The sequence below is a fragment of the Symphalangus syndactylus genome, chromosome 14, assembly GCF_028878055.3.
Source record: "Symphalangus syndactylus isolate Jambi chromosome 14, NHGRI_mSymSyn1-v2.1_pri, whole genome shotgun sequence".
NCBI classification, from domain to species: domain Eukaryota; kingdom Metazoa; phylum Chordata; class Mammalia; order Primates; family Hylobatidae; genus Symphalangus; species Symphalangus syndactylus.
In genome coordinates this window covers 114,916,272-114,938,718 of record NC_072436.2, presented here as the reverse complement: position 1 = coordinate 114,938,718, position 22,447 = coordinate 114,916,272, and the positions used below count along the sequence as shown (strand labels likewise).

Sequence of the window (22,447 nt, the reverse complement as noted above, 5' to 3'; positions counted from 1 at the left end):
TCCCTGCATGTGTAAGGCAGTTGGATGAGAGCAATGTGCAGGGAGGTCCTGCTGCATGGCGGAGTCCTAGGTTCAGCAGGTGCGAAAGCGGGGCTTCATGGCGGAAGTGGCCAACGGGGATTTAAGTGGCACATCGTCGCCTGGGAACCTACGGGGCCTGGCTCTGTGCTGGGAGCCAGGGCCCACACGAAATGATGCCCTTGGGCAGCTCACAGCTGAAGATGCGAGGGACAGGGATATGAAACGCAGGCAGGTGCGTCAAGTACACTAGAGAGGCATGCACTAGTGTTCGGCAGCTGAGGGGGAGAAATAATGATGCTGACATGTCCAAGAGGTGACCAGGCCCAGGCCCGGGCCCTGCACGGCTCTGGGGAGGTGCAGTCTCCATTGATGCTCACAGTACCCCACAGGCAGGAACTACCACCCATCTCGGTGTACAGACTGGGAGGCCAAGGCCAGGGGCTACCCCGAGGGCACACAGTGAACGAGGAGCCAGGCCAGGACTTGGCATGGACCGGTTGACTCCTGAGCGCACCCCTAACCTACAGGAAGGTGCAGGACCCAAAGGCAGAGGCTGTGGTTGGGAGAGGGAGGGATGTAGCCAGTTCAGCTGCTTTCCATTTGGCCTTGCAACCTTCTGGCAACCCCTGAGAGGCCATGAGTGTCCACTCAGCATCGCAGCCAGGCTCGGGGCTGAGGGCAGGGTCTGGAGACGCATGGAGCGGAAAGGTCTCGTGACAGCCCAGGGTGCGGTATGTGTTCTTTGGGACAAACCAGCTCCAGGTGCCTCGACCACTCCCAGGAACTAGGTGGGAGGGGAGGAGGGGGAGCTTGGACGGTGGGAGCAAGGCTGCCAGTCAGCCCTGATGCCAGGCTGGACCCCGCCAGGGCAACCTGGGGGCAGGGTTTGGTTCCAAATTCCCTCCAAGGAACCTGGAGGATCTGTAGGTGTCCATGTACCCCGGAAGTGCTAGTCCGGTCCCAGGCCTGGAATCCTCTCAGAAGGTGTGGGAATTTCTCTTTTTTTCTTTTTTCTTTTTCTTTTTTTTTTTTTTTTGAGACGGAATCTCGCTGTCACCAGGCTGGAGTGCAGTGGCCCGATCTCGGCTCATTGCAACCTCCGCCTCCCGGGTTCAAGCAATTCTCCTGCCTCAGCCTCCCTCTGAGTAGCTGGGACTACAGGTGCCCGCCACCACGCCCGGCTAATTTTTGTACGATTAGTAGAGAAGGGGTTTCACCATATTGGCCAGAATGGTCTCTATCTCTTGACACTCGTGATCCGCCTGCCTCGGCCTCCCAAAGTGTTGGGATTACAGGCATGAGCCACCGCTCCCGGCCAGGTGTAGGAATTTCAGGGGCGACACTGCCCATGCCCACTCGCCTTGGCAGAGGCACACGCATGTCCCCTTCTCTGGGGCTACATCTAGTGCCCGTCAGGCGTCCGAGTCATGGCTGGGTGCACGCATGTCCCCCGAGACATCACTGCCTTGCCCACATGTGAGGCTGGAAGGTCTCCATGTGGGCTGCTGTCCTTCCCAGACCCACACCTCCCACCTTCCAAGCCAAGGGCTCGGGTGCAGGGCCTTTCCCGTTTGGGGCTGCCGTCTCCTCTGCCCCATCCATGGACGCTGGCAGAGGCCCCGCTCCTCCCTCCACCTCCCTTGCGGTCTCTCCTGCCTGCCCTGCTCCTTGCCAGAGACACCTGTCCCGGCCCCGGCCTCTTCTTCTGGGCCACCCCTGGCCCTGATGCCAGAGGCTCCCCAGGCCCACCTGCCCCACCCCTGTGCATCCCGGCAGTGCCACCTGTCCCAGTCCCACTGAGAAAGACGCTCCCCCACGTCATGACACTCTTTCGCACTCTCTCCCTGTGGTCTCCAAACCCAGGGACAGTGCCACTGGCCGCCAGGGCACCGTGGCCAGGCTCCACCCTGCTCACTACCCACATCCCAGGGCCTGCGGGTGCAGCCGTGCCACCATCATCAGAGCACAGGCTCTGCAGCTGGGCTCTCTGGGCTCAAGGCCACTCCACCATGACTAGCTATGATACCCACCCGTCCACGCCTCAGTCGCTTTATTCAAAACCAGGGATAAACCAGTACTTGCACCTTGTGGGCGGTGGGATGCTCGGCTAAGAACGCACCCACGTGGAGCCCCCAGCACGATGAGTCCCCACACGCGGGCCAGCTGGGAGGCTCCCTTGTCCTGGCATCTCTCCTTTCCTCCCCACTGGGACCCTGTGGCCACCTGCCCTGAGTTTCGGTAACAGCCTCCCACCTATCATGTGGCCTCCTGTCTTGTCCACACTCTCATCACCCTCCAAAACTCAGCTGATATACGTTTTTCTTTTTTCTTTTTTTGAGACGGAGTTTCGCTCTTCTTGCCCAGGCTGGAGTGCAGTGGCATGGTCTCAGCTCACTGCAACCTCCGCCTCCCGAGTTCAAGCGATTTTCCTGTCTCAGCTTCCCAAGTAGCTGGGATTACAGGCACCTGCCACCATACCCAGCTAAGTTTTGTATTTTTAGTAGAGACGGGGTTTCACCATGTTGGCCAGGCTGGTCTCGAACTCCTGACCTCAGGCAATCTGCTCGCCTCAGCCTCCCAAAGTGCTGGGATTACAGGTGTGAGCCACCACGCCCAGCCATGTTTTTCTTCTTTTTGTTGGAAGAAACAGGGTCTCACTATGTTGCTCAGGCTGGTCTATCTCCTGGCCTCAAGTGATCCTCCTGCCTCAGCTTCCTGAGTAACTGAGATTAAAGGTGTGAGCCGTGTGATCTTTGTAACACAACCGGTTCCAGATCCTTCAACAGCTCCCCGTGGCCTGTGGCATAGAGTCCATGGCGTGGGAGCCATGACCTGGCCCCTGCCACCTCCTGCCACTCCCTGCCCTACCCTGCCCCAGATGCACCTGCAACCCCCTGGATGCACCAGGCTCTTTGGTATCTCTAACGTTTGTGGGTACTGGCCCCACTCTCCAGAATGTTCCATCCTACATTCCATTAATTCCTAGTCCCCCCACTGAGGCAGGCTCAGGGGTTCCCCCTTTGGAGCCCCCGGCCTGGGCTTGGGGCCTCGCCGTGTGCGGGGAGGGCATTCGCAGACCTCCAGATCCGGACACTGTTTCCACTTCCTGCTCCCTGTCAGGCCACGTCTTTCGCCCTTCCCCAGCACCAAGAACAGGCCCTGGCAGAGCAGAGGCTGAGCGTCCATTTGGTGCCTGGAGGAAGGGATGGCAAAGGTGTCTGCTGTTTGGGAGGCTCAGCAGTGCAGGGCGAGGAGAGGCCCGGACGCCTGGGTTGGCAGCCAGACCGCTCGTGTCCGACCCCGGCTATGGGACCGCAGCCACCTGTTCAGCCTTTCTCAGCGTCAGCTTTCTCTTTGTAAAAGGAGGATAATTATCAGCTTCCCTACAGCATTGCTATGAGGATTAAATGAGACATTTTGCCTTACAGGCCACCAACCAGCCAACTTGCAAGTCCACTCCGGGAGCCGTGTCTGGGACATTACCCGATATTCACTGTCCCTTGGAGGCTGATGGAAGGGGGCACCTCCCACCCCACGATGCATGAACTGGCTCTACTGGGCTCAGCAGGGTCTCTCTAGAGCCCAGGCCAGGACACCACAGAGTTTAATGAAGACCTGCTGGAGGAACCAAGGGAATCAGAGTGAGAAATCCCTTTTGTTCCGGGTGGGCAGGGCACCCACTCTTGACTTGGGAACACTCAGAGGTTAGGTTTGGGCCTAGAGGAAAGAATGCAGTCAGGAAGCCGCCAGGATTCAAACCAGCCTCTAGGTTCTTGTATTACTCCTTCCAGCAACCCCCCACATACGTGAGCAATGGGACTGTGCTGGAGGCTGTGAGGAGGGGCTGGAGGAGACAGATAGGGGTCCTACCTCACAGAGCTGAGCATCTAGGGAGGGAGGAATTCTAATCCAGAACCACACAAGGAAAGATTCCAAAATGGGGCACACATGGAGAAGGAAGTGTATGAAGGGAAGTACAATCCAGTCTAGGGTTGGGGAGAGCTTCTTGGAGGAAGTGGGATTGGGTGATGGGCTGAGAGGTCAAGGACAAGGGATTAAGGCAGTGGGGGCGGGAGACGGAATGTGGAGCCAGAGTTAGAGAGAGGGGTGAAGGCCTCCTGGGCCCTTCTCAGGGGAAGAAAGCAGGGAGGGCAACAAGTAGAGAAGAGTTTCACCCAAGACTCCAGGGCAGGTGGGGGGGGGGCCTTTCAGGGCAGGTGGGGGGGCTCTTCCAGGGCAGGTGGAGGGGTCCCCTTCCAGGGCAGGTGGGGGGGTCCCCTTCCAGGGCAGGTGTGGGGTTCCCTTCCAGGACAGGTTGTGGCGGGGGGGGTCCTTTCCAGGGCAGTTAAGGGGGTCCCCTTCCAAGGCTGGGGATAGCCACAGGGTCCTGGAGATGCCACGGCAGAGAAAAGGGTCTAGTAATGGCGAGGCCGCGCTTTAAGACAAAGGACTAAAGAAAGGTTTTTTTTCCTCCTTTGCAAACAGACATTTCACATACAGTTACCACTTAGGGTTTACAGAGTGTGGGAAATCAACGTTAGCCTTCATGTTCCCATCCCTTGGTAAAGCACAAAACTAACAGTGAATGACCCCGTGAGAACAACGAACACATTCTTTAGTAAAAGCGCAAGGAGAAATGAACGCACCTCTTCTTGATAGCTGGTCCTGTAGGATCGCTCCAGCTCCTGATCCAGGAAGTTCAGGCTGAACTGATTAATGGGCGGCTTAAAAAAATAATCTTTCATCAGGCTAGAAGACACAACAAATGCAGTCGATCAATACCCAGCACCATGACTGTGCCAATGTTTTCAGATCACAATTAGCTACTAAAACGCTGCTCATTAGGTATATTACAACAGCTGCATCTCAAAGCGCCTGTGGAACAGATGCCACTCAGCTGCCCCTTGTTTTTTTTTTTTTTTCAGCTGCCCCTTGTTAAAACAGATCTGTGGAAAGTACTTTGTGCCTCTAAGCATGATATTATTTTGTGTTTCACCTCCGTTAAAGAATGACCATCCACCATGATTATAACACACATCATCAGAACCTTGGTTTTCTGGGGGTTTTTTTTGAGGCAAGGTCTCACTCTGTCGCCCAGGCTAGAGTGCAATGGTGCAGAGCTCTCGGCTCACTGCAACCTCCGCCTCCCAGGTTCAAGTGATTCTCCTGCCTCAGCCTCCTGAGTAGCTGGGATTACAGGCGCCTGCCACCGCACCCAGCTAATTTTTGTACTTTTTAGTAGACGCGGGGTTTCACCATGTTGGTCAGGCTGGTCTCAAACTCCTGGGCTCAAGAGATCTGCTCATCTTGGCCTCCCAAAGTGCTGGGATGACAGGCATGAGCCACTGAGGCTTGTTTTTGAAAACACATCCTAATATCCAGGATTAGGAGAAGATGAAGGCAGCTTTTCTGTTTTGTGAAACAATCTTTTGTGAAGAACACGCAGATCACTGTGCTGAGAGTACTTACACGGATTTGGAGGCTTCAAACGAAAACATAATTCAGAACCGGCAGTCCTGTCATTCAGAGCACTGACAGTAATTGCCACCATAAAAGCTAACAGGTTGTTATCACAAAATTGTGTTTATAGTTAGCATAATTTTGGTGCTATTGTCACAAATGCAGATTGCATGTGAAACCTGCAAAATGATAAAGCTCAGTGATTTTAATAGCAGGGAAATCAAACCCACTTTCCCTGACTCTTTCATTCATTTATGAATTGCCAGCAAATAGTAATATCCTTTCTATACTGCAGAAAATTACGAGAAACTAAGGGAACGTTAACATGATTTCAGAAAGCAAATATAGCTGTGTTAGCCTGTCTCCCTCATACAGTGACTATCAGAAGTAAATTAGATGAGGTTGGGCGCGGTGGCTCATCCTTGTAATCCCCAGCCCTTTGGGAGGCTGAGGCAGGCGGATCACCTGAGGTCAGGAGCTCGAGACTAGCCTGGCTAACATGGTGAAACCCCGTTTCTACTAAAAATACAAAACTTAGCCGGGCCTGGTGGCAGGTGCCTGTAATCCCAGCTACTCAGGCTGCTGAGGCAGGAGAATAGCTTGAACCTGGGAGATGGAGGTTGCAGTGAGCCGAGATGGCGCCATTGCATTACAGCCTGGGCGACAGAGCAAGACTATGTCTCAAAAAAAAAAGAGTCAATCAGGTGCAATATGTCAAGTGCCTCACATGCCCCCCACACAAAGTAGGGCTCATCACGTGTGTTCCTTCCTCTCCTTGCAGCACAGTGGACACTCTCCTTTCTGTGACAGGTATCCAGTAACTTCCTACATTCTCAGACTTAGAAGAGAAATAATTCTGTCTCAGGACACTGACCCTCTCTCCTCCCCTGGCTCAGGGAGTGTGGACTGAGGGAAGAGCAACCACACAGCTGCAGAGAGGACGTGCACAAGGCCACATTTTAGCAGTCAAGTGGCAGAAGCGACACTGCTATTAGCTGTGCTGCTCCATTTATTTATTATTTACTTTTTGAGATGGAGTCTCGCTCTGTTGCCCAGGCTGGAGTTGCAGGGGTGCGATCTCGGCTCATTGCAGCCTCTGCCTCCTGGGTTCAAGCAATTCTCCTACCTCAGCCTCCCGAGTAGCTGGGATTACAGGCACCCACCACCACGCCCAGCTGATTTTTGTATTTTTAGCAGAAACGGGGTTTCACCTTGTTGGCCAGGCTGGTCCTGAACTCCTGACTTCAGGTCATCTACCTGCCTCAGCCTCCCAAAGTGTTGGGATTACAGGCGTGAGCCACCGCGCCCGGCTGAAAATCACCCTTTGAGGCATCATAGTGAAGACAGAGGCAAGAATCATTAATGAATGTCAAATCTAGGGAATTCTGATGGGGAATGAAATATGTATAAGATCTTCAAGTATCTTCTCACAGATTGCTTATTAGTCATAAGAGGAATATAATAACTCTAGATGAGAGAACCCGGCACCACCTTGCCTAATTAATCAAAATTAGTATCACTAATGAGGAACAGACGGGCACCGCGTGTCCCTGGAGAGGACACCCTGAGAAGGACACGGCATGCCTTCTGCAGTCTCTGCCTGGCCAGAGGGAGAGCCTGAATCTAACCAATCCAGCTTCAGGAATATCTGATAAAAGGACTGGGCCTGTATTTTTCAAAAATGTTACCATTAGGCCAGGCACAGGCTCACACCTGTAATCCCAGCACTTTAGGAGGCCGAGGCAGGCAGATCACCTGAGGCCAAGAGTTGGAGACCCGCCTGGCCAACATGTTAAAAACCCATCTCTACTAAAAACACAAAAATTAGCTGGGCATGGTTGTGTATACCTGTAGTCCCAGCTACTTGAGAGACCGAGGCAGGAGAATTACTTGAACCTGGGAGGCGGAGGCTGCAGTGAGCCAAGATCGCGCCACTGCACTCCAGCCTGGGCGACAGAGCGACACTCAGTCTTAAAAGAAGAGAAAAGAAAAGAAAAAGGCAGAGAGGCTTCTGCCTGCAACCTTTGCTTTTTCCCAGACAGCCCCAATCGTACCTGTCTTCTTTGATAACGTCCACAAAGTGGGCGTCCGTTTTCTCCCGGATGTTCTTGAACCTCAGCGGAAGGAGAGCCGACTGGTCCAGGCTCACCCCTGCCCACCTTCCCTTCTCCTGCAAGATCTCACACAGAGAGGTCTGACTGTTGGTGAGCTTCTCCTCTTGGGGAGGGCTCAGGAGCCCGTTCTGAGTTTTGGGATTAGGTCCTCCAGAAGCCTGCCTCGAGACAAAGAGGACGCAGACACGGGAAGTGAAGTGGCACCGGGCACTGGGCACGCACGCCTGTCCCACCCCGACCTCTGCTGCGGGGCGCTGCTGCACTGGGCGTGGGACCTTCTGACCTGTGAGGACCCCCCACCCCCCTGCGCCTGCAGACCTGCTCCAATCCCAGCCCTGACTGCCCGTCTGCTCCTTCCTGTTACCCAATAGCGCCCAGTGGTAACGCTGGGTGTTCAGGCCACCAGGAGAGTGAGACATGGGAAGAGTTGGTGTGGAGGTGGAGGGGAAGGGAGGAAAGTGAGGAGCCGAGGCCCCCAGAGTCTGCTTAGGCCAGAACCAGGGTTCTGGGGGCAGGGTGCATGGGCTGGGGGTCCAGGAGAAGTATGACGAGGGGTCGGGGGCTGTCAGGGCACTGGCAAGGTGGATGGAAACGGGCTGGTGTCGTGGGTGTCCACTGTGGCTGTGGGAAGACATGGGATGACCTGCACCTGCAATCCTTTGGCAGATGGAGAGCAGATGGAGGACGAGAGCCCGCGCCCCACGCGAGTCGCCTGCATGAGCCTCCCTGACAGGCTCTCATGGGTGGGCTGAGTCCTGACCCGGGTGTCCAAGTCTGGTTTTCCTGGCAGCCTTCCTGCCGCCAGCCCTAACTCCCACCCTCTCTCTTCACCGAGCCTTTCTCGCCGTGAAGACCCCCTCTTGACCCTGCCCATCTATATTCTATCATAAATTGAGTCCAGCTTCCAGTACCACAAATCCCCTCCCAACACTCGAATCCACGCATTTTAAACCCTTATTGGCCTTTAAAGGAGTCCCGCCCAGCTCAGCCCCTGAGCGCTGGATTCCACGTGGGTTCCTGCTGACCCTCCCTCGAGCTCCCTGCCGGTCTCTTCAACACCGGGAGGACCCGCGGGTGCGGAGTGGTGTTACCCAAGAGGAGTTACTCTCAGAACTAAGAAGTCGACAAGACAGGAATGTCACCTTGGGTGGATGCGCCAGGAGAGGAACTGACAGGAACAACAGCCATGAGCTTGTTACCTTGGTGCTGTTTTTATGCTCGTCTTGGCAGGCGTTTTGAGGTGCTCCTCCCTCGGCGCCGGCTTCAGATTTGGGAGCAAATGTGATTCCGCACGAAGGGCAGATCTAGAAGAAAAACACAGACTGTGGGGACACACCCAGAAACCGCGACTGTCACCCTGAATTGAGGCAGGTCCGCTGTTGCAATCTGCCGTCACGAAGCATGGTGGTGAGCAAGGGGAAGGCACACAGAACCACTCGGGGATTAGCTGAAAGCCAACGGGCAAAGTGACAATGTAAACACACAGAAACCCGGGCACGAACGCAACAAGACCCAAAAAATGGAACCAGGAACGTTCACTGACTGAACAATGGATCAACAAACTGTGGTCTATTCGAAAAATGGGATATTACTCAGCCACGAAAAACAGAGAAGCACTGACGCCTGCCACAGCACGGTGAACCCCAAAAGCATTATGCTCGGGGAGGGAAGCCAGACACAGCACAGATATTACGTGATCCTGTCTACGTGAAATATTCAGAAAAGGTGAATCCTTGGAGGCAGAAGGCAGATTCATGGCTGCCAGGCGGGATTGGGAGCAGGAAGGGGGAGTGGCTGCTAAGGGGTGTGGGGTTTGCTATGATTCAAATGTTCGTGTCCCCTCAAAAGTGAGACGCTGAAATCCTAATTCCCAAGGGGATGGCATTGGGGGGCAAAGCCTTGGGAAGTAATTAGGTCATGGGGGACAAGCCTTCAAAATAGGATTAGTGCCCTCATAAAAGAGGCCCCAGAGGAATCCCTCGTCCCTTCGCCCTGGGAGAAGGCACCATCTGTGAAGCAGAAACGGGTCCTCACTGGACACTGAATCTTCCAGGACCTCGATCTCAGACTTCCCAGCCTCCAGAACCCTGAGAAATACATTTCTTTTGTTTAAAAGCCACCTGCTTTATGGTATTTCAACAGGGTTTCTCTTTGGGATGATAAAAATGTTCTGAAATTGATCACGGTGATGGTTGCACAACCTTGCTAAATATACTAAAAACCACTGAACTGTACACTTTAAAAAGATCGATTTTTAAATTTTTTTTGAGATGGAGTTTCACTCTTGTCGCCCAGGCTGGAGTACAGTGGCACGATCTTGGCTCACTGCAACCTCCACCTCCTGGGTTCAAGCGATTCTCCTGCCTCAGCCTCCTGAGTAGCTGCGATTACAGGCGCCTGCCACCACGCCTGGCTACTTTTTTTGTTTTTAGTAGAAACGGGGTTTTGCCATGTTGGCCAGGCTGGTCTTGAACTCCTGACCTCAGGTGATCCACCCGTCTTGGCCTCCCAAAGTGCTGGGATTACAAGCATGAGCCACTGTGCCTGGCCAAAAAGATCGATTTTGTCGTATGTGAATTATATCTCAACAAAGCTCTTATTAAGTAAATAAACTGGCCACCAACTATGCTAGGACACAAATCCAAGGTTCTTAAGCTCCGTGTGATGGTAAACTAGTCTCATAAGATGGGCTGAATAATCAGAGGTACACAATTTCCAGATCTAGGAGTACTTAAAAGTTTATAGGAATTAATGGACCTAGAAAAGAGAAGGCAAGATTTAATACAGGTACTCTAAAAAGAGCGAAGCCTTTATTTCTCACAAACTAGGATTCAAATCCTAGTCAAGGACTTACTAGCTTGGAGACTCTATTCAAATCACTTTACCTCAGTTCCCTCATCTATAAAACAAGAGTGAAGATATGTTGCTAAGAGTTAAATGAAACTGGCCGGGTGTGCTGGCTCACATCTGTAATCCCAGCACTTTGGGAAGCTGGGGTGGGAGGATGGCCTGAGTCCAGGAATTGGAGGCCAGCTTGAGCAACATGGCAAAACCCTGCCTCAACAAAAAGTATAAAAATGAGCCTGGGCCGGGCGCGGTGGCTCACGCTTGTAATCCCAGCACTTTGAGAGGCCGAGGCGGGCGGATCACAAGGTCAGGAGATCGAGACCAGCCTGGCTAACATGGTGAAACCCCGTCTTTACTAAAAAATAAAAAAAAATTAGCTGGGCATGGTGGCGAGCGCCTGTAGTCCCAGCTACTCGGGAGGCTGAGGCAGGAGAATGGCGTGAACCCGGGAGGCGGAGCTTGCAGTGAGCCGAGATCGCGCCACTGCACTCCAGCCTGGGTGACAGAGCAAGACTCCGTCTCAAAAAAAAAAAAAAATAGCCTGGCCTGGTGGCGTGTGCCTGTAGTCCCAGCTACTTGTGGGGCTGAGGTGGGAGGGCTGCTTGAGTCTGGGAGGTCAAGGGTGCAGTGAGCTTTGATGGCGCCACTGCACTCTAGCCTGGGGCAAAAGAGAAAGATCCTGTCTTAAAAAAAATAATAATTAAATGAAATAAGTATATATATATATCCTAGCACAGTTCCTGGCATATAGTATATCCTTAATAAACTTATTATTAATGTGTGACCCGGTAACCTAGGAACTGTCTAAGAAAGCAACTAACAGCTTCCAATGAAGAAGACACCGTGGCAAGAAAGATTTCTTTTTTTTTTTAGGACTTAAAAGCAATTTCCTTGCAGCAAGAACTGTAAAACATTGAAATAAATTATGGGAGGCCAGATATTATTTCGGGAATTTAAAGTAAGTGTCACTACCTAAGAGCAAAGATATGACCCAGGTTGTATTTTAAGTTAAACTGCAGGCCTGTACTATATTAAATAAAAGAAACAAAGATTCTACAGGGTTGTATAGTTTGGGAATGATGTAACATACAAGCTAAATTTGAACATTTGTATGCATTCAAAAAATGAAAATATACATACCAAACAGCTAGCGAAATCATTACTTAACATATCGGAGCAAATAATGGCATCCAGATAACATTTGCTTACAGCTCTTTAAAAACTGACATTATCAACAGAGGTAAAATGTTCTAGTTGTCAATAACATACAGTGAGTCTATTTGAAAGCATCTCTTGGTATTGACTGGCAGAGTTAAATTTCTAAACATTTTTGCTGGTATGCTGGCTCACACCTGTAATCCCAGAACTTTGGGAGGCCGAAGCAGGACAATCGCTTAAGGCCAGGAGTTCAAGACCAGCCTGGGCAACATAGGGAGACCTTGTCTCTACCAAAAATAAAATAAATTAGCTGACCGTGATGGCACGTGCCTGTGGCCCTAGCTACTCGGGAGGCTGAGGCAGGAGGATTGCTTCAGCCCAGGAAGTCAAGGCTGCAGTGAACTGTGATTGTGCCACTGCACTCCAGCATGGGTGACAGAGCAAACCCATTCTCAAAAAAAATATATATATATGTATAAATATATATATATATTTGCCAATGAGACCACTGATCTTATTAAATGTAAAAAAATCTAATACCAAGAGAAGAATAAAGTAGGTGTGCCTGATACCCATGCCTAAAAGATGCCTGAGGGAACTCTCTGGTGTGGCTAAGGTGGGGGGCTTGGTGCTTGATGGGGCACACCAGCCATTTCAGGGCCCAACTGGTAGACCAGGAAAGGAAGCTGGAGGTGTGGAAGCATTTGCCGCACTTGGCTCAGCCAAAGCGTGCTCAGTAAATGCTGGTAGTGAATATGAAAACTTCTGTTAACTATGCTGTCTGGTCATTAAACACTTCATCTGGTAATTCAGTGTCTTTCATTACAGACAGAACAGCCCTTGGTATCTATTCTTCTGTAGCCATTTAGTCACAGGAATCTCCTGGCATCAGTCTGTTTCAGGTATTTTTCTTGCCTCAATTTCATCTGCTGTGCTTTTCTCTTTTTTTTTTTTTTTTGTTTGTTTTTTTGGGACTGAGTCTCACTCTGTCACCCAAGCTGGAGTACAGTGGGGCGATCTCGGCTCACTGCAACCTCCACCTCCTGGGTTCAAGCAATTCTGCTGCCTCAGCCTCCTGAGTAGCTGGGATTACAGTAGCCCACCACCACGCCCAGCTAATTTTTGTATTTTCAGTGGAGATGGGGTTTCACTTCGTTGGTCAGGCTGGTCTCAAACTCCTGGCCTCAAGTGATCTGCCTGTCTCGGCCTCCCAAAGTGCTGGGATTACAGGCATGAGCCACTGCGCCCGGCCAACCCTGCTTTGCTTTAAGACGAGGCCACCTGCTTCTTCAGTGCCCCCCACGGCACACTGGCTTTATGAGATTTTCTATGCATTTAGAGCCATGAATGTGTCACCGTGACAGTCAAACCAACTTGGCACCAGAGGGCACACTGAGGACAGCAGGGCTCCACACCCTCCGCAAGGGCTTCCCTCAGAGGGGCTGGAAGGCCGGTGCAGCCCAGGAGTGCCCACTGGGATGAGGCTGATCTCTGGCAAGCCTGGGGCAGTGGTCTCCACAGGTGGGGAACTCAGTGCTTTGCTTACATCCCCTTGAACAGAGGCCGAGGCCTGCACCCTGCGGTGATAAAAAGTTCTGACACAGAAGTGAGGTCTTGCAGAGCTGCCCACAAACGGCAAAAGAGGCTGTGCTAGCAGAAGGAAGGAGCTGTCTGGGTCACATGGCCAGCTGTAGACACCCACGCTCGGGCCTCCTGAGGGCCAGGACAGTGCTCACTGCCTATTCCATTCCCAGCAGGTTTGTCCAGGAAGTGGGAGTATGGGAGGTGGGGGGAGAGCCAGGTGCAGACTCCAGGCCGCACTGGGTGGCGTGGTCCCACGGACCTGTGTCACCCGAACCCAGCAGCCATCATTTTACTGCACTTTGAAAATGCGGATTTTGGCTGGGCGCAGTGGCTCATCCCTATAATCCCAGCCCTTTGGGAGGCTGAGGCGGGTGGATCACCTGAGTTCAGGAGTTTAAGACCAGCCTGGTCAACATGGCGAAACCCTGTCTCTACTAAAAATACAAAAATTAGCTGGGTGTGGTGGCACATGCCTGTAATCCCAGCTACTAGGGAGACTGAGGCAGGAGAGTCACTTGGACCCGGGAGGCGGAGGTTGCAGTGAGCCCAGATTGTACCACTGCACTCCAGCCTGGGCGACAGAGCAAGATTCCTCAGCTACCTTCCTTTTGGGGGATAAATTTTCTAGATAAAAACTTTCAAACAAATGAAACAAAAGAAATCTTAGAGATGGGTGTGGTGACTTGCTTGAGCCCAGGAATTTGAGATCAACCTGGGCAATGTAGCAAGACCCCATCTCTACAAAACCTTTTTAAAAATTTTAGAAATTAGCTGGGCATAGTGGTGTGTGCCTGTAGTCCCAGCTACTCAGGAGGCTGAGGTGGGAGGGTCGCTTGAGCCCAGGAGGGAGAGGCTGCCGTGAGCTATGGTCACGCCACTGCGCTGCAGACTAGGTCACAGAGCAAGACCTTGTCTCTTTAAAAAAGAAAAAAGCCGGGAGCAGTGGCTCACGCCTGTAATCCCAGCACTTTGGGAGGCCAAGGCAGGTGGATCACAAGGTCAGGAGATTGAGACCATCCTGGCCAACATGGTGAAACCCCGTCTCTACTAAAATACAAAAAATTAGCCAGGCGTGGTGGCGCATGCCTGTAGTTTCAGCTACTGGGGAGGCTGAGGCAGGAGAATCGCTTGAACCTGGGAGGTAGAGGTTGCGGTGAGCCGAGATTGTGCCACTGCACTCCAGCCTGGGCAAAAGAGCAAAACTCTGTCTCAAAAAAAAAAAAAAAAAAAAAAGAAAAGAAAAAAAGAGAGACAGAAATCCATCTACCCAATGGAGAGATTCTCACATCTCAACATCCCCTTCTGAGCTGCAGTTAGAGGCCCTTTCCGTACCAGGAGGGTCCCACCATGCCATGGTGGGTGGGTCTGTTTCACTCCCCCGACCTCCTACCCTCCAACCCCCACAGCAGTTTTCCTTGAGTGATTCATTAGCTTAATTTTAATCTGGATTAAGACATTTCACAAACTGTTTTTTGCCAAGCACGGATGCCTCTGTGAAATGTTTCCCAGCCGGCTAAACAGCGTCTCCCCCTGCACAGCTGCAGGCGTCTCCACCCCTGCTGAGAAGCCCTCCTGGGAAGAGTATTTCCGACTCCAGGAAGCTCCAGGCATGGAAGCACCTCACTGCCTTGGGAGACAACCCTAGTGGCTGGCTCACAGGGAGCCACACGGGCAGGCACATTAGAGAAAAAGCAGTGTCATAATGACAGCAGCTACTATGACTTAGGAATGTCTATGGGCCAAGGTCCTACCCATGAACAAGTCGGGCCCCCATCCCCACAACATCTGCAGTCTCGACTGTATGATCTTGTCCTTTGCAGCCACACTGCGAGGCAGCAATGATCATTCCGCAGACGGCCACAGACTCCAGGGCCCTGGGACCCGGACCACCGTCGTATGGCTCTGGCCCCCTTTCCTGGCACAAGGAGGACCCAGGAATAATCCTGGCACCTTGCTCTCCTGGGCCTTGTTCCCCTAGAGTGACCTGGGCAGCTATGCCTGTCCTCCTGGTTCTTCCAAGCAGCACCCTGGGCCCTCGGGCACCAAGGGAAGTCTCAAGACTTCTAAGGTCCTCCCAGCAGCGCGCCTGGCGGGCCAGGGAGTTTGCTGGCTGTTGCCTGGGTAACCTGAGATTCCCTGGATGGACGCCCAAGAGCAAACTCTGCATTTTTCCGGATTATCTTTGCTCCTTCCCCCATGTGGACGTGGGCTTTGGAGGGAAGAGTGTAGCCATTTCTCTAACACACTTGCGCACATTTGCATTTGTTTTTAACACATTTCAGGACGTGCACCCTACATTCCGGTCAAAATATATGGCACAAAGCTATAAAATCATTTTTTCTTCAAGGTTATTTCTCATCACAAGATAAATCATTTCTAAGCCAACAGCTGTCCCTTTTCAAAACTGTCAAGGGAGGGAGTAGGGAAACCTCTTTTCTCAGAAATGGGGAGGATACACCACTAGAAGAGCCCTGGCTTTGCCTGCTTCGTCTTCTCAACACGACTGTTTTGCAAGATGTTGTGTTATCAGAAGCATCCTTTGCTCTCAAACTCAAAATGATGTTGGACATGGTGAACAAGAATAGTCATGACATTGCAACGGCAATAACCACAAATACAATTTCCTGAGGTGTTCTTTGAAACTCCTTGTCTCTACTTAGCCCTCGTAAGCAACCACGATGCAGGTACTATGATCGGTTCCATTTTACAGATGAGGACACTGAGACAGAGCAGGCACTGGCCCACAGCCACACGGTACGGTTGGAACCACATAAAGAGGCGGTGAGCCCAGGCAGCAGAGCTCCTAGCCCCAACAATCTCCAGGCGAACGGGGCAGCCCGTCAGTGCGGCAGAGCCACCGGCCTAACTCTATGTCCCTGGCATTGCTGTTTAAGCAAACAGGTTAAGTATGGGCATAAGTACTTCAAAATAGAGTATTTCTGCTAACGAAACATCAGAGAAAAATAGAATTAGAATATGAGAAGAAAAGATAAGCAGTAATTTATTACAGAAAAAGAAATTTTCTTACATCCCCGAAGCAGTAAGAACAGACAGCCAATGGCCTGAGAATACTAGACAATGCACCACATGAACACACACGTGTAAAACTCACACACACAATCTCAGAGCCACACGGGGTGGAGTCGAAAAGTCCCTGGCCCTCTCACTCAATCCCTCAGCCCTAAAGGACCACTGGGCTCAATAACCAGGCTGGTGATGACGACCCGAGTCAAGAATAGATGAAAATATACTCAGCAGACTGTCAGGCAGGAAGACTGTTACCAGCTGTGGAAACAGTCCGTCATGAAGTCAAAATAAGAAAATATTTGCCATTTGGGGAAATTTCATGGAAATGCAATATTTCACTCTCTGGCAATGCCAGTTCAATGATTCCACACGTACGTTTCCATCCCTCTCTAAGTGTACATATAATTTCTTACTTTGAAATAATTTTAGACTTGCAGAGAGTGGGAAAGACAGTTCAAGGGGTCTGCATATATCCTCCGTACATACCCACTGTACAGTTATCAAAACCAAAGCAACTAATGTTGGTGTGATACTATTGACTAAGCTGCAGGCTTTATTCTGATGTCCCCGGTTTCCCCAACATCCCTTTGCTGTTCGGGGTCTCCTCTAGGTCCCGCGGTTGCATTTAGCCCTCACGCCTCCTGCTCACCCCCAGCCTATGGGGGTTCCTCTGTCTTTCCCTGTCTTTTCTGGCCCTGCTGCGTTTGAAGTCCTGGCCGGGCATTTTGTCAAATGTCCGGATCTGGACCTGCCTGGTGCTTTCTCAGAGCAGACTGAGGTTTGGGGTTTGTGGAAAGAATGCCGCAGAGGTGACATGCCCTTCTCAGCACACCACACTAGGGTACGGGACGGCAGTGAGGAGGGAGGCTCACCTGGATCATTTGGTGAAGGTGGCGTCTGCCTGCTTTGTCCACTGTGAAGTTCCTATTCCTCCCCCGCCCCCCACCTTTCTTTTTTGAGAAGGGGTCTTACTCTAGTGCCCAGGCTAGAGTGGAATGGTGCAATCTTGGCTCACTGCAGCCTCTGCCTCCCAGGCTCAAGTGATCCTCCCACCTCAGCCTCCCAGGTAGCTGGGACTACAGGTGGATACCAACATGCCTGGCTCATTTTTATAGTTTTTGTAGAGATGGTTTTTTTTTTTAATTGTTTTTGTTTTTTGAGATGGAATCTCACTCTGTCGCTCAGGCTAGAGCGCAGTGACTTGATCTCAGCTCACTGCAACCTCCGCCTCCAGGTTCAAGAGATTCTCCTGCCTCAGTCTCCCAAGTAGCTGGGACTACAGGCACCGGCCACCACACCCGGCTAATTTTTTTATTTTTAGTAGACATGGGGTTTCACCATGTTGGCCAGGCTGGTCTGGAACTCCTGACCTCAGGTGATCCGTCTGCCTTGGCCTCCCAAAGTGCTGGGATTACAGGCGTGACCACCTCACCTGGCAGAGACTACCCTTTAGTTTTACAACAGCTTTATTAAGATGTAATTTGCATAGCATATAATGCACCCATTTAAAGTATATAACTCCAGGGTTTTTAGCATATTCACAGGGATGTGCAAGCATCACCACTATCAATTCAGACTACCACTTATAATAAATACCTATTTAATTTCTAAGCTATATCTATTTATATATGTATGTGTCTATAAAATATAAAATCATTTTTTCAATTTCTATAATGAATGAAAAGCACCTTACTTCCTCACATTGGGCTGACTGAGCCTATTCATAATGACTTGACACATAGAAAACAAGTGGGTAAAAGAAGTGATCATTTATTTAGGGTCATTTTCAAAATTCACTGTCACAAAAGGATGGTTCCTGAGGTGAGTGGCTTCAAAGGGGAAAGAGAAACCTTTTGAAAGCAGGACAGGTCCTCTCTGAATCATCCCCCTATGGGTAAATCTACATCATTAGCTTCATTACTGACTGGTTCATGTGGAAACACCCAGTGGCCACGCAGCCCGGGGTTCTGAATAATAGATGAAGGTAAACTCAGGAAGACCAGCCACGCAGGTGCGCTCCCGGGGAGGCCTTTCAGAGATGAACTAAGATGCTTTCACAGCTCAAATGGTTCCCTGATCAGAACTAATGTGATACAAGTAATTCAATTTTGGGTTTTCTTTTCTTTTCAAGATGGAGTCTCACTCTATTGCAGTGAGAAGTGCAGTGGCATGGTCTTGGCTCACTGCAACCTTTACCTCCTAGGTTCAAGGGATCCTCCTGCCTCAGCCTCCTGAGTAGCTAGGACTACAGGCATGCGCCACCACACCCAGCTAATTTTTGTATTTTTAGTAGAGATGGGGTTTCACCATGTTGGCCAGGCTGGTCTTGAATTCCTGGCCTCAGGTGATCCACCCGCCTCGGCCTCCCAAAGTGCTGGGATTACAGGCATGAGCCACTGAGCCTGGTTGAGTTTTCTTTTTCTTCATGAAGATGTTGGAAAAGCTGTTTTTATTGACACATGGCATCTAGATCTGCCCATCACCCACAGGGTTCATGAGAAAATGGAAAGCAAATGCCCGCTGGAGTGCTGACGTCACATTCCACAGGCCAAGGCATACATGCTGCCGTGTCACACAAGTGACTTGGTTATGGCCGAGAGCATCCAACCCACAGCAATGGTCAGCCGCAATCACTGTGAGAATCTCCCTCGAGTCGGAACCGCGGAGAAGATGGGACCTTCCCCAGAGAGTCAGTGACTTCTTGCAGGTAAGCTGGGACCGTCTCTCGGCCCCTCCCAGTCCTCCATGGCTCCGTCTGCGGTCACTGTCCTTGCTCTGTGTGGAGCGAAGGCGTGCGTGCCGAGTGTGAGCGAGGCTTCTTCTCAGCCCTGGCGTCCACAGGCGCCACTCTGGCTAATCTCCCAGCAATCCCGAGAGGTCTCTGCCTCATCACCACTGCACTGATGAGGAAAACTCTCACTTAGAGGAATTAACTGTGTGTTTTCTTTCTTTTCTTTCTTTCTTTTTTTTTTGAGACAGTGTCTCGTTCTGTCACCCTGGTTGGAGTGCAGTGGCACCATCATAGCTCACTGCAGCCTCGAACTCCCGGGCTCAAGCGATCTTCCTGCCTCAGCTGTCTGAGGGGCTAGGACTACAGGCATGAGCCACCGCACCTGGCTGCAGTTTCTTCACAGTCGCAAAGCCAAGGCTTTGAGAAGGGTCTTGTTTCAAGTTGCGCCCCTGCCCGCCGTGCTCCACCTCCCCTCCGCAATGTTGACAGTGGCGTCCTCACGTCTAACGCTTACTCCTTGGTGTCCTTCTTGACCCCTCCTTCCTTCACTCGGGCAGTATCTGTCCCCTACATTATGCAATGTCAGGGCCCTTCGGGTGAGGACCTCTCACTGCTGGTCATTTCAAGAACCCAAGGCCAGGCACAGTGGCTCATGCCTGTAATTCCAGCATTTTAAGAGGCCAAGGCAGGAGGATGGTATGACCCCGGGAGTTTGCAACCATCCTGGGCAATATAGCAAAAAAAAATTTTTTTAATTAGCTAGGCATAGTGGCACATGCCTGTGGTCCTAGCTACTCAGCAGGTTGACTTGGGAGGATCACTTGAGCCCGAGAGCTTTGAGGTGCAGTGAGCTAAGATCATACCACTGGTACTCTAGCCTGGGCAACAGGGCGAGATCCCATCTCAAAAAAAAAAAAAAAAAAAGAAGCCAACACTTGGGTGTAGAAGGGGTTCCCTTTGAGCTATGACTTCAGGACCAAAGCCCTGGTCTTTGACATCACTATCATTTCCTGGTAGGTCGTTACAGTACACAGACTATGTTACATTAGATAAGAATTTTGCAGCTATGACCTGGGAGATGACTTAAGGTCACAGAGGACACAGATGCTAAGGGCAGGAAATAAACCCTTTGTGGGCGCTGCCCTCGTTCTACACAGTTCCGCTCAGGCTTCTGACTTCAGTCCTTTGCCTGGCTCTGCAGAGCTGCATCGCTCCATGTGTTTAATTAAAGAATTAAAAACTTAAGCCAAAAAGAAACTGTTAATTACTACATGCCAGGCACCATGCTCGACACTTGGGAAATATTTAAGTTATTTAACACTCAGTCTCTGAATGCAAAGAGCTCACAGGAAGGCGCATAGGAAACAAAGATTTAAGATCGTGTATGTTACAGCCAAGTGGGACAGACTGAAGGGACTAAGAATTTGGAGACGAGGGAACAGCGTTATCAGCTGCGGAGGCACAGGAAGGCCTGGTGGAACTGAATGGTGAATGCAGACAGGAGTTCAGGGGAAAGAGAAGCCATGAGTATCGCAAGTGAGCAGCAGCAGGAGCAGGACACACGTGAAAATCTACGCATGCCCCTTCAGGGAACGTTTCCTGAACACCTTTTCTCTAATGTATTGGTCCTTGGCATGAAACTCCTTTTACTATATGAGCATTCCCCCAAAAGGTGTGACCACATTAGTCTTGCAAGGTGCAGCTTGAAAAAACACAATCGTGCTCAAAGAGGCCTGAGAATGCTGTATATACCGCGTCCTCCTCTGAAGGCCTAGCTACTGTCTACTAGCCTAGTGAAGGCTCTGAGAAGTCCTGCAGTAAAGAAACCCTTTCTGTGTTGAATATCCCGAGCTTCCCGAATTTACTTTACCACTGAGCGCCCCCCTCCCTTTTTTTTGGAGACAGGGCAAGGTCTCACTTTGTGGCCTAAGCTGGAGTGCAGTGGCACAATCATAGCTCACTGCAGCCTTAAATTCCTGGGCTCAAGTGATCCTCTTGGCTCAGCCTCCCAAGTAGCTGGGACCGCAGGCACAGGCCACCAAGCCCAGTTAATTTTTAAAAATTTTTTGTAGAGATGATGTCTTGCTACGATGACCAGGCTGGTCTCGAAATTCTAGCTTCAGGCATTCCTCCCACCTTGGCCACCCAAAGCACCAGGATTACAGGTGTGAGCCACCATGCCCGGCCTTCTGTCAACTTGATAGATTACAAGATTCTCAGAAACTTTCAACAATATTTGGAAAATCTCCACATGCCAAGAAGATATGCTAAATGGTTTTTGCTCATTCCGATCAAAACAAATATATATGACTAGAGTACAATGTAGTGTAGAATCGCCATTGCTAAAACCGCGGTCACTAAACCTGTGAGCATGTGATATGGTGAACTCTGCGACCGCATCCCCTAACGGACAGAAACACACATATGTGGAAGCTAAAATGGTAAACACAACAAATTATTTATTTTTGGCTTGGGCTGTCTTTCACTACTTAAATACAGCTCAGTTTGCAGGCTGGAGGAAACAATTTTTCCCCAAATAGCAAAACCATTCCCGATTCCTCCCCATGCCAGCCCCTCCCTGCCCGGGTCTGCTGTCTAGGAGCCCAGAGCTCCATTTTCTGACTTCTGTAAAACGTCAGCCCAGGCAAGGCGGCTGTCTCTAAAGTTTGCAGGCATCCAGGGAATCTCAGATACATGAGCTTTACGCATGTGCGAACAGCACGGGGAAGAGAGGGTCCAACACCACTGTCTCGGTGGTTTTCACCCAGGGGTGACTCTGCACCCCCAGGGGACACTGGGCCATGTCTGGAGACATTTTTGGTTGGCACAGTTGGGGAGTAGGGTACGGGTGGGTATGCTGGCAGCTGGCAGGTGGCGGCTAGGGATGCTGCCAGTCATCTGACAGTGCAAAGGACATCCCCACAACACAGGACTACCTGGTCCAAAATGCCAGTGGTGCCAAGGCGACAAGCCCTGAATTACACTAACAAAGCACCCAATGACCGTGATCCACGAGCGGAGTTGACAGAACCTGAGTGCAATCGTTACATGTAACTGGGCGACAGGCACTATGTATTCTGACCCGGTAAGTAATCTGCATACCCCAGCTGACTACCACATAATGAAGACTGTTCATCGTAAATACCAAAAGCGGCTTTCAAACCTGCGAATGAATGTGGAGAGGCAGGGACATATTGGGTGATGCTGTAACCACTGGCCGCCATCCTCACGCATACTCCACTGTGTTATCTGAGAACAAAAGGCAGTGCAGGAGAGCTGTTTTCATTCTCTGTCTCATTTTAAGAATGGAGACAGTAGATGTTTAAACTATAAAAATAAATAGAAGGTACCAGTGGGGAAACTAAATCAAATGTGAAAGTGGAGGAACAGCTCATAAACTGAAATGATTTCACACACCCAAGGTCGACCGCGCCAATTCCTTGGTAGTTTATGATGACAGGTCAGTCCAGAAACGGGCACTTCCAGGCGGCTACCAGGAGATCCC

At 51.0% G+C, this 22,447-nt stretch overlaps 1 protein-coding gene across 3 annotated transcripts in view; it reads right to left on the bottom strand.

Moving 5' to 3' along the window:
* The window catches only part of ADCY9 (adenylate cyclase 9), a 151,715-nt gene that overhangs the window by 22,042 nt on the left and 107,226 nt on the right, over positions 1–22,447 (bottom strand). For 2 of the 3 annotated variants that reach the window (XM_055242838.2, XM_063618271.1), the window contains exons 4-6: positions 8,738–8,899; positions 7,536–7,753; positions 4,668–4,770 (exon numbers count right to left, since the gene is read on the bottom strand). In XM_055242838.2, the coding sequence (XP_055098813.1) occupies positions 4,668–4,770; positions 7,536–7,753; positions 8,738–8,899 (483 nt within the window). The remainder of the gene's footprint in view (positions 1–4,667; positions 4,771–7,535; positions 7,754–8,737; positions 8,900–22,447) is intronic. The other variant, XM_055242841.2, reaches the window with a different exon arrangement.